At 32.8% G+C, this 12677-nt stretch overlaps 1 protein-coding gene across 6 annotated transcripts; it reads left to right on the top strand.

The window, feature by feature from the left end:
• Nucleotides 1–924: 924 nt before the first annotated feature.
• On the top strand, nt 925–12148 carry LOC137814096 (transcription factor bHLH48). Of its 6 annotated transcripts, none has more exons than XM_068616666.1 (8): nt 1236–2103; nt 2217–2345; nt 2637–2702; nt 8807–8875; nt 9298–9369; nt 10041–10248; nt 10542–10609; nt 11702–12148. In XM_068616666.1, the coding sequence occupies exons 1-8, from the start codon at nt 1582–1584 to the stop codon at nt 11723–11725; spliced, it is 1158 nt and encodes a 385-aa protein (XP_068472767.1). In that variant the 5' UTR covers nt 1236–1581; the 3' UTR covers nt 11726–12148. The 6 variants fall into 6 exon arrangements, 2 of the variants coding, with proteins under 2 accessions (XP_068472768.1, XP_068472767.1); XR_016521169.1 differs by lacking the exon at nt 10542–10609 and adding an exon at nt 3800–3850 and having other exon boundaries at nt 1237–2103; XR_016521165.1 differs by lacking the exon at nt 10542–10609 and adding an exon at nt 8523–8659 and having other exon boundaries at nt 1239–2103.
• Nucleotides 12149–12677: the final 529 nt, after the last annotated feature.

The following is a 12677-nucleotide window of genomic DNA, read 5'->3' as shown; positions in this document are numbered from 1 at the left end:
CAACTTTGGCATGCAAATATTGGAAAGCTGAAATGTTTTAAGAAAAAAAATATAAGGAATCTCTTCTTTGCATGCACACAAGAAAATTAAGAAAGATGAGCATCGAAGAATTAAACCTACTTATATATATACTTTGGAGAAAACTTAAAAGTTGGGATTTACTAAAGTCTGACGGAAATGTGACTCTGCCTTGATTTGTGTTGCGTTTACTATTAGGACAAATGTTCTTTAGATGCTTCGTAATCGATGAAATACTTGTCTTAATTACGATAGAAAAATCAGGTTTAGGATTACTCATATTTTTCGTGAAGGGAATGCGTGTGTTGATATTTAGAATTTATTCATAGAAAAATCATTTCATTAATATAATAGACTTCTATCTAGTCTGTTCTTAAATTTTTTTATTAATAGATATAGTCTACATATGTATCGTTAGTTTTTATTAACATGAGTTTTGATCTATGCTTCCCATATTTTTGTATTTTTTTTTAATAATATTTTTTTCATATGATGACAAATGATTGTTGTTACTTAAAATGTCAAATAGTTATGCTTAACATGAAAGTTTTTAATTAAAAAATAAATTAAACCTACTTATCACGTTATAATTAAACAAACTAAAAACATTATATTGGTGATGTGCGTTGCTTATCAAATAATTAAAAATAAAGATTGAATGTCTATGAAACACGCCCTATTCCATTTCATTAAAATAAAAACAATTTTATGATTAAATCCCTGAATTAAAAAAAGAAAACGAAAGTTAAGATCACAGGAGTTTTAGCGCTGACTCTGCGGTCATGTGAAGCACGTTACGGAGGAAGTAATGAATAATTGAATGAAGAGATTAGGCAAGATGAGAAATTCCGGAAAGAGATAATGAGTTGGAATCGCTTTATAATGGCACTCACATTTCAAATCGATAACTTATTATGAGATAACAAAGGGTTATAAGAAGGTTAGTGCAAGAAATAGATTATGATACGGAGTGCGTCAACGAACGGGGTTCTTGTCATCCGCAGGCACATCGAATCTCCGTAATCGTAAAAAGGAGGAAACAAACTATGCGTAAAAAAAAGAATGAAACTGAATGGACGGTGGAGATAGAAGGAAGGCTCTTGAACTGAAATCAGTATTTCTGAAATAAATAAATAATATTCGCAGAGCATGGGGCCCTCAAAAGGGTGGTGGTCCCCAACGTTCCCTTTAACCTTACCTCAACGAAACTGTATGGCTAGAACCGTACGCGTACTCAACAGTAGTAGAGTAACCGTAGCGTAGCAACGTTGCTTTCGCAGACTTCAAATGGCTGAGAAGCAATCTCAGAGACAGAATCACAGAACCAGAGAGAAAGAGATAGAGAGAGAAATTCATTGACCGCCATTGAAGAAGGACTGCTTCTTCTACTACTATCTCACTCGCAACAAAATTCCTCACGCACATTCTTCATTCCTCATTCCTCATTTTCTCCAATTTCCACTATCCGCTTCATTACTGTTACGGTTCAGAGCTCGCATAATTAACACAATTCGAGGTGAATCCGGTTCAATTGGATCTTCTACTCTGCGTTTCGTTCGCTCAATGGAGCAAGCTCCGGTAGGATTACGCGGATCCGTGCACGACGGCGCCACACTCGAGTCAATTCAATTCAACGAAGAAATTCAGGGAATCATGGCGCCAGCACCGGCGCCGGAAAACGCCAACTCGTTCACCGCGCTGCTCGAGCTTCCGCCGACGCAGGCGGTGGAACTCCTTCACTCGCCGGACTCTGATGGAACTCGGAATCCGCTTAATTGCCACGTCAGCGCTAATCACAAACCCTATTTGCTCAACTCTTTCGGTGGCAATTTGACCTTTCCTTCCAACGCCGCCTTAATTGAACGCGCCGCCAAGCTCTCCGTCTTCGCCGGCCAAAACTCGTCGTCGCCGGGGGAGGCGCGTCTGCTTCCGGCTGGGTCTGGTTCGAATTTGGATAGGGTGAAGAACGAACCGCAAGAGACCGATTCGAACCCGTGCTCCACGCAAGGATGCGTTTCGGATCCCGCTGTTGAGAACAAGAACGAGAGAACCGCGAAGAGAAAGGAACGAGAGAAGAAAGTAACGGTAACGTTGATGTTAACCTCCCTAACTACAAGAAATTGGATAATCAGGGTTTCTGTTTACGGTATACTTGAATGCTCAAAACTTGAAATGGTATATGATTTTGCGGAATTCAGGTTAAAGGATCGTCGAAGAAGATTAAGAGCGTCGCCGATGAGACCTCCGGCGATGGTGAGAAGCTTCCCTACGTTCACGTTCGAGTTCGTCGAGGTCAAGCCACAGATAGCCATAGCTTGGCGGAAAGGGTAAAAGACTTGATTAATTACTAATTAATTTGTTTAATTTTGATCACTTTTTATCAAGTTTTAATATTTTTTAACTAGAAAAATAATATCTCTCTTAAAATTAAAATCAAGTACTTTACAATTCATTATAATAATATAATAATGAATATTAAAATTTTAAGTTATAACATAAAATAAGTATAATTAAAATATTACTATTTTAAATTGTCAAATCAGATGTATTTTATTTGGTAGATGTAAAAATATCATCCTCGTTCGGATGTAACGTAACTGAGTTTCTTTCTGCTGTAGGCTAGGAGAGAGAAGATCAATGCTCGCATGAAACTTTTACAAGAGCTGGTCCCAGGCTGCGACAAGGTTGGTCTCTCTTCCTTTCTTGTTTTAATCTTAAAACCTTAAACCCTTTAGTTCTTTGGATTAATTAATTAGTTGTGCTTTTCCGTCTAATTTTTCTACCAAAAGTGCAATTATATAGGTAGATTACGAGCTTTAACACGGTTTTTGTCATTGTCATCTTTTCAACCCCTTCAAAAAGTGATTGATTTTATATCAAGAGAAGTGCTTGCTGGCACCGAGTGTCAAGAGTGACATTTATGTAATTTCATCCTTTCTTTTGCTTTTGCCTTTTATGGGTTTCTTTCTGGGCAGTGCTAACAATTTTTTCTCAAAGCTTAGTTTAGTAATTACATACTGTGAACTTTTTGGCTCTTACAGTGGAGATATATGACATTATAAGTATCATATCTCGACACTGATATGATAAGATAGTATTATCTTATCACTATATTTTCTATCTCGGAAAGAGGGATTAGATTCAATATAATAATTTTTCTCTATTCTTCTTTCTAATATTTATACCTAAATTTAAATATTAATCATAATTAATACATAAAACTTTTTATCATTCAATTTTTTTTAAAGAAAATATTAATTCATATAATTTATTTATAACTATTTAAAATGTAACTATATAGATAAAATAAAAGTTTGTATAACTTTGTTGATATCAATTTATATCATATTGTATATCATGGTTTTTATTTAACATATTACCATATATGTATTTATATTTATATTTATAATTATTGTGACATTTAAATTTAAATAATATTATTTATTAGAATATTAAAATTAAATATAAATTGCTTAAATATTTTTTTAAATATCATATAATTCTTTATAATATAAGAAATAGTTATATAAATTTGTATAATTTATTTCAAAATACATTTTTATTATTTGTTAAAAAATTAAATTAAAAATCAATTTTAAGATAATTATATATAATCTTAATAGAGAATTAATGTTTAAACATAATTGTATTATATTTTATAATTATTTAACTTGTTATCTTGTCTACACCAAACAATAATATATTAGTATAACTCATTCTATTTTTATTATATTATAGATTTATTGTATCATTTTATATTCTTTTATTTCTATTATATTAGGTAGCTCAAACGAGTTGTTAATATCCTTATGATATGAGCTGAATACGCCAGGTAAGTAAAGGAAACTTTTTAAATTGGTTACTTCCAGAAATAACAGATTAGAATTTTTTTTTTATAACTTTGGGCTTTATTTTAAGAATTGGAAGGAACCTCCTTGTAAGACAGCTTGCGTATTCTAGCCCATGTTTTGATCTTGACAGAAAAAAAATAAAAAAAAGTAGAAGTTGATAAGATAAGCTCTATGATACACTATGGAGTACCATCCAACCAAGTAAAGCTTAGCCTTGCGTACCTTACTTGAACCCAGACAAAAAGAATGGATAATTCACAGATAAAGAAGTCTTAGACGTTGTTAAGTAAAAGTCTCTCCCCGTTTTAACCTAATTTTATGCTGATAAATTGAATAATTTACTAAAAAAGTAAATTTTAATTAGTATTAAAATGCTCTTACAGAAATTATTTATTTATTTTTAGTTACTCTTCCAATTATTTAAATAAGTAAAATAATTCACTATTTTTTTTAATTTCTAACAATTCAAGTAATACACTTTTTTAATTTGTTTTTTAAGTTAGGTTTCTTTTTGTTCATTTGTCTTTCTTTTTCTTGTACAATTTTTTTTTTCTTTTATATATTTTCTCCGTTTCACTGAACAGCCTAAGTGGACAACTCTTAATGCACAACTTCATGTGTAATCATGTATAAGCCACGTGAAGTTGGGCCGTCTTTACAAGACCACGCTTGATTGGATAATGGGACACGTGTTGTCACTCAGTTAAAGGCATAGCTTTTTTTTCATATAATTAATGCACTACCTTTTAACTTTTGATGAGATAAAAAATATGATATGCATGGCAAAAAAACAAAAAACATAGGGCTTTAACCATTTAGCAAGCAGTACATAAGAAAAGATTTGACTCAGGATGATGGCTTCTTACAAAACGGCACTTGTGTTTTTCACAAAGTGCTGTCACGTGTAGAAGGCCCCAACACTGGCAATTATTTGTGTGCGTTTATATATACTTAAAAATAATAATTTAAAAAATTATTTCTTATCTTTATTTGGAATTTATGAAAAAATAGTCTAATAAAATACGTTAGGAAGTAAACTAAACCTATAGGAGCCTTCAGGGAGTGGTGAGTGAGTATCCAACAATTGGACATGGAGCTCAGTCCATCTCAAAGTGAGCCATAAAGGAAAAAGGAAACAAAAAAAAATGAATACATTGATTTACTTCAGCATGGGGCACTACGGGTTGAATGAAGGAAAAAGAAAGAATAAAGGAAGGAATAAAAAAGGTAGAATTATTGTCAGGGGAGATAATTAGTCGAGTTTAAATAGGGGAAATAGAGCATGGTTTTCATACCCAGGTCCAAGGAAACAAAACTGTAGCTAATTTCTTCGTAGAGCCTTTTCCATGTAGATCTCTTAAAAATGTTTTAAAATTGAAGATGTAGGTTTTAGGAGTTATAAAAATATTTTATTAGTATATGCTGACAGTCTTAAAATTAAGAACTTCCATATAGAAGACATATAATCTTAAAAATAAGAAAACATTTTTTTTAATATAAAAAACCATATCTTTATAACACTAATTTCACGGGGAAAATAACTTTCCTAACATTTAAGTGTAACATTGTGAGCTCTTATTAAACATCAACATTAGAGAAAGGTATAAAAGTGAGCTTTATAAAACTTTTATATTAAAGTAAAACTTGTAAAAATTAAATCTTTAAAATAGTATAGGAGGAACCACTTAGAATAAAATAAGAGCTCACAATAAAATCTTTGGAGATAGCCGAGGAAAGTTTGACATATAAACTATCCCTTCTGTAAAAATCTACTATGTTGTGAGTGTTTTTTTTTTTTTTTTAAATACTTACAATCTAGAAACAATCCTTAAACGCCAAGAAAGAGGGGTAAAAGAGAGTGATGTATAAGGGTGATGATGTACATGTTAGGTACGTGGCAAGTTGGAAGCACATGATAAAGAGCGCGGGATTGGGTGAATTTTTACTTTTCTCTTAATTTTTTTTATTGTATGTTAGTTGACATTTAACCATATTATCAAGTAGTTTTATGAAAAATAAAAAATAAGTTGTGCCTTCTAAACTCTTAACAATTAGGACAGGCATTCTTGGGATGCACTGTGGGTTGGACTAGCTAGGCTAAATAATCCAACCCAACTTCTCTAACTTGATCTAATTGAACAAGGTTAAATTTTGTCAGTTCAGCAAGTTACATTGGATTGAATTATGTTAAATCTAATCTAATTACCTAAGTTATCAGGTTAATAATGGTTGAATTTTATCCTTTTTTTTAAGTGAACTACACCTAACTCAACACAAACTTTTAATCTTTTTACTTTTTAAATTTATTTCAATTTTTTAAAATTTAATTTCAAAAAACTTATGATCCACCCAATCTCAATTGATCGAATCAATTAATTCCCCCCACCACCCCCAAATCGGACCCATTGCAACGTATGTCTAGCCTGCTTTTTGGCTTGTAGATTGCAATGAGTTTTATCCACAAATAATAGTTTGTCAAATAATAGATTTTTTTTTATCGGCAATTTTTGGTTAGATTCAATTATGGTTTTCCAATCCAATAGAAACACACCACTAGTCGTTTAATCAATAACACTCTTGCACGTGTTAAATTTCTATTTTTGAGTGAAGTTGTGTTTGAAGTGAGATATTTCGGGTTGGAAATTATATCCGTTGCTTGCATTGGCAAAATAAGATCCTACTAGACTCTCGAAAATAGTTTCAGAACTACGTCTGTAACTACTGAAACATTCTGAAGTTATGCCAAATAATTCACTATAGGCTGAGAATATTCCGGTGTACTTTGGAGGTTGTGTTTCCTTCGAGTCAATGCCAAGATGTGCATGATGCTCTACCACAACGTATGAAATATTGAAACTAGGCAATCACTAATTGCTGCTGAGGATCAATAAGGGCTGACTAAATATCTTCATAATGACTTATTATTTATTGCACCCAACGGAATCACAGATGTTGAACAACGTTAGCCCAATTAAGAATACATTTTACCAAACTATAACTGTGATCTTAAGAATCCTGCCTGCCATCGAAGCTGCACCTAGCATAAATGGGCAGGCAGAAGAGCTTGGCGACACTTTTATTAAATAGTCGAGTTAAGTTTGACCTAAGTCTTTTAGAAAAAGAACTTAACAAACGCAGAAAAGAAAATCTGTTCTCCTAAACAATTGACATGTACAATATTACATATAATACAACGGTAGTTTTTTAATGGTAAGGTCGCTGTTGTTTATAGAATAGGACGATATATGCATACACAAACAAGTAATGGGTTATACACGACAATTGTGGTAGTCCCCTATGCTCCTTTCTTGAGCCATCTGTCTTATTTACGAGACAGAATGGTGGCCCTGTGGGGGCGGAAGAAACAGGAAAGAGGGGGGCAGGGGTAGTTCTACTTGAACTTCTAACTAGTATGCATAGCCCTCCTGGGTCCCTTTGACAAGTAAAGTATTTAATATGTAGTCCATTTTTTGACGGTGATGGTATGGTTATCTTTACGAGTTTGGAATCCATCGTTTGTAGAATGAAGAAAATGGGCGAGAAAAGAATGCGTACTTTTGGAGTCCAGCTGCCAACCAGCAGACCATTCACCTAACTGCATGGGGTCCTTTGTACAATCAAATTAATGTCACTACACTTAAGCACATTTTTTATATCAACATCACACACTTCATAATATACAATTATTGAAATCATATTTAAATATTTATGTGTAAATTGCTGTCTACGTGATATTGACGGGTGAAAAGTGTGCAACAAAAAAAAAAAAAATATTTATTAAACTAAAATATGTAATATATTTCAAAATTCAAACAAACTATTTTATTTTTTCATGGCATTAGAAGAATTACTGCAAATAAAGAAAAGGAGGTATTAGAAGTTCTAATGAAAATAATATTTTTTCTCCGTTTTTATGTTGTACAAATAAACGTGGTAATATTTCATTCATGATGAAATATTCTAAGGGTTATTCCCGTCTATTCCTAAAAAGCCCAGCCTGGTGGTATAAAATCCCATGCGTAGTTTTGAAATGGAATCAGAACCGTCGTACGAGGCTACAGCAGACAGCATACGCGGATTCCACGACCTGAGGGGAGATAGTTGGGCCCGTTGATCATGGTTATTGAAGCTTTAATCGACAATTTTCTTTCTTTATTTTTTTGTTTGCTTGGTGAATAAGCTTCATTTAGTTTTAGTTTTAAATATTTTGGATCGCTGGCCTGGTTCTCTTCGCTAATCGATTAAAAATGGCACTTGCATTTTAGCACCATTTTTGTTGTATTTTCCAAATCTAAAATTTGGGGGTTGGTTTTAAATTTGAAATTTTAACAAAATGAGGCAAAAAAGTTATCATGTATCTAGATAGTATTTTGAAGTACTATATGAGTCATTCTAGTCTGTAATATTTCGGAATGTGGGGGAAGAATAATATGGTACAAATTATAACCGAAAATGCATTCTCTCATTCTGGCCCAATTACTATGTACCATTTTTCATCACACTTGCATACATTCTTACGGCTTGTTTGATCCATAAATGAGCCCTTGTTTTTTGTTTATATGGAAGCCTTAATCCCAAAATCTGATATACAGGTCACACAATGCCAATTATCTTTAACAGAGAACTTTTCCAAGCTTCCTTTTGTCTTTTCAGATCATGAGTAATGTGATAAAGCAATATGAATCGAGAAGGATTGTCTTAAGTTTGGGAATTAATTTTCACGGAGGGACTTTTGTTTTATGCACTGCTGTTGTTCTATACAGGATGTGATTTTTTTGTACTTTCGGGTGGTGAGAAATAAGGCATTTCTTTTGCTTACTTTGATCTACTTAATTGCAGAGTCACTATAATTTTGTAGTGCATTTGGATTGTCTTTATATTCTCAAAATAGCCAATGTGGGTGAAATATATCTGAGATTAATTGATTTTCTGTGCAGATATCAGGAACGGCAATGGTTCTAGATGAAATCATCAATCATGTGCAATCTCTACAGCGTCAAGTGGAGGTCAGACTCTCAAATTGAAGATATGTTGCGAAATATTTTTACAATGAACAGGCTTAGGCTGTGCTTGTTAATTATTATCTGTTTGGTTCCCAATCAATTACGGACTGTGTTTAGAAATTTTTTAAACAAAGTAAAGCATTGATTTCCTGTAACTGCATGCAAGAATTAAGCATTAACAGTGATGGTCCTATTGTTTTGGACTATATGACTTGTAATCTACTTAAAAATTTCTTAATGGGTCGTCTACCTACTATTCTTCCGTCATATTGTGGACTTGAGGCATGACACTACTAGACTTTTTCATCTGTTTGTTCATTGAACATGCTCAAAAGTTACTATATTCTTGTACTTCGAATAATATTTGTGTACTTTAACTTTCATGAATATGATTTTGTTCTCACTAATTTATGCTCTGGCTGCAGATTTTATCAATGAAACTGGCAGCAGTTAACCCAAGAATTGATTTCAGCCTTGACAGCTTATTGGCTACTGATGTGAGTTATAAATTCATCCAAATTACACAATTTTATCTTCTGTCGAAAAAAAATCTTTTTAATTTTGACGGGGGAGTAATCTGAAGACCTAAATTATTTATTTCAAGTAAAATGCTATATTTGATGGATAATGCATGACCTCTCCTTCTGAAACACTTAATTTTGCCTTCATGGTAACCATTGACGCCATAAACTTAATGCATCGTGTAGGTGAAATGTGCTTGACAAAAATTCCAAATGTTGTTATCATCCTATTTAATTGTCTTTGCTTAATTAATAGTTGTCTGAAAACTGACGTGATACTCGTGGGACTCTGAAAGAGATGCTTGTAGACAGTTAGTCATTTATGCCAATCTGTTGGATGTCATGGCAGAGCATCTAAATAGTATGAACATTGCACATAGCAGCAATGAGCATGTCAGGCAAATGATTACACTTGATTGCCTCGATCCATCGTAGTCATCAATTACAAATCCTTTGGCATATTTTTTTTTAAAGCCTTTGCATCTTAATCCTCAAATCAGGGTCAGGGGTTGCTAGCTTGGTTCATAGAAATGAAAATGACTGTTTGAATGTCTTCAGCTAAAGATGGAGTTGGGCATGTGTGATTTGGTGAAGGTACAATGCTGAGAACTGCTGATAAAAAATAAAATATCCTTTGTGACTTACAGGGGGCATCTCTAATGGATAGTAACATACCTAGTATGATGACACCTCTCATGTGGCCAGAAATCCCAGTCAATGGCAACCGGCAGCATTACCAACAACAGTGGCAATTCGATGCATTCCACCAACCGCTATGGGAGCGGGAAGAAGTCAACCACAATTTTATGACTCCGGAAAACTCACTTTTGAGTTATGACTCGTCAGCGAACTCAGGTAGATCAGAATTTTAGCCTCTATTGTTTAGTCTCAAAAACCATGCTTAAAAAAATATTATGATACTGTGTCATGGTTCATGCTGCCATTGTCCAACGGACTTCATAAGTAGGTATAGATTGGAATTGTTTTCTGTCTCATGAAAGAAGCAACTGGAATAACCAATTATTTATTTATGAGCAATGAGGATATTTTGAAAGATCCCCAACGATTTTCATCACCAATACAAGATTCTCTTACTCTGGTTTTATTTTTCGTTATTGAACGTGCATATAATAATTTAATGGATGCAGGGTTGGGAAAATGCTTTGGTATGCTGCTTTGGTTATACCGGAAAATTATTTTTACGACGGACATACCGGTTCAGTTTCTTTTTCTTTTTATATTATGCATATGATATGCTTATTGGCCAAGTTTGAAAAGGTTTTATGGTTGATTGTGTTTTCTTCTTTAAAAGGCATGATAATAATATGTTGTGATAGATAACTTGAAGCTATTATGTGCAATTGACGTTTGAAAAGATTTATCCCTGCACGTATTTTTTGTGAGTGTGAATACATTACCTGCAAGGTAACTTTGGTCATGCTATTTTATGGTTTTATTTGAAAAGCAATTTCTATTATTGTTTTTATGGAAAATAAATTGTTTTGCACCAAAATGATCAAATTTATGAAGTTAATTTCCAAATTATATGGTTGAGATAATGATGCTATGAAATTAGTATGTTTCTATTAATTGAAATTGTTAATTATAATGTATGTACGGTTTACCTTATAATTCATGATATTAAGCAGTTGTTGGCATGCTTGTTGAGTATGTATATCCAAAGATAAAGTGCACGTGAAGGTGGTGTGATGTGATCTATTGCTCATTAAAGTATATTTGTTTTCCATTTTTGTTGATATGAAAATGTATTTATTTATTACCCAAAAGTGAAGTTGGGTGCATAATTAAAGTCTATATAATTTGAATTCATTAGGTTTACTCAAAGCATTGACACGTAAGTTTGTTTTGGGTAATTGTATGACAAAGTTCGATGGGCTGAACTATGCTGATTGGTATGAAATGATCAACTTTCAACAGAGTGTAATGGACTTAGACTAAGTATTGGTAATGAATGAGAAGACCCTCCAATTATTTCATATATTAGTACAGATTAGTATAGATGCTGAGAAGTCTCTTTCTGAGACTTGGAAACAGGCTGTTATTGAATTTGATGAATATGATTCCAAATTTAAGTCATTCTCGCCCAAAACAATAATGCTAAGAAGTTCGTGAAATCAGTTAAGAATTCTTAATTCAAATTCTTAATTCTTGTATGGTATACACGGTTTATGGAGTTAATTCAAATTAGCAATACAAAAAGTAAATAGTTCTTTTTGAAGTTTATTTTATTTTATTTTACGATCATAAAAATTTATATGTATTTAAGCTCAAATTGAAACTGTTACAGCATCTCTGCACTCAAATCAATTGAAGATGGAGCTCTGAAAGCGTACAGAAGTCGTACCAGTGGCTATTAGCTTATTAGTGTATATATCAAATATAGTATTCGCAATTAGCAGTGATTTGACCGGTCTCAACATTTAGCAGGGTTTCCGTGTCTTCTATTTGTCAGAGGGGGTTGGAAACTGGATTTTCTTTACCCAGAAATGAAGATGAATTGGAATGCTATTCTTCTATTATATTATTATTACTATGTATACTAACTATAGGGGTTATTCAATCCATGAGGTGATTGATTCATGATTGTAAAATCATAGAACGGACTGTTATTGAAGTATCAGTGGAGTGAGTTGCTTTATTCATTAAATGCTACTTAGATGATTGGCTCTTTATGAGGATTTTCCTGAACAAGCTACTTTAATTCTGAATTACATGCAATATTTTCTTTCTTTTACTTTTCCCATGCTAATCAGAAAGTTATAAGTCCCTTGTTTACTGTTGATTCCAGCAGCGGTGCAGCCAATTTATCTTGTTGTCTTACATTCGGACTCCCTCAATTCTGTTGTGAGACATTGTTTTAGAACAGACATTAAAATATGTAATTGCAAAATAGGAGGGTTTATGAAGTATTGAAGGTTGAATTTCATGTAGAAGCAAAAATGCCTCAAACACTTGTTACAACCAACTCAATAGTCTGACATAACTCCAGGGTTGTGAATACAAAAAATTACTAAAAATTCATAACTATCAAAAGTGAATTACGTTACCAATTCAATGATTTTAGCAAGTTCTTTTGCTTAAAAAACAGACCGTCATAGAAAGAAATAATTTCAGAAAGAGTTACTTCTTCTGAAATAATTTTATCCTTTTCAATGTTACAGTAATCAAATGTTAAGAAAAGGTTAAGCTTAGATAATTAAAACTAAATCCAATAGAAAAATTATCTTTCATGTTAATTTTCACTTTTCTTCTTTTTTTCACAA

The sequence above is a fragment of the Phaseolus vulgaris genome, chromosome 1 (assembly GCF_051622355.1).
Source record: "Phaseolus vulgaris cultivar YP4 chromosome 1, ASM5162235v1, whole genome shotgun sequence".
Classification (NCBI taxonomy): domain Eukaryota; kingdom Viridiplantae; phylum Streptophyta; class Magnoliopsida; order Fabales; family Fabaceae; genus Phaseolus; species Phaseolus vulgaris.
This window is presented reverse-complemented; position numbering and strand designations above follow the sequence as displayed.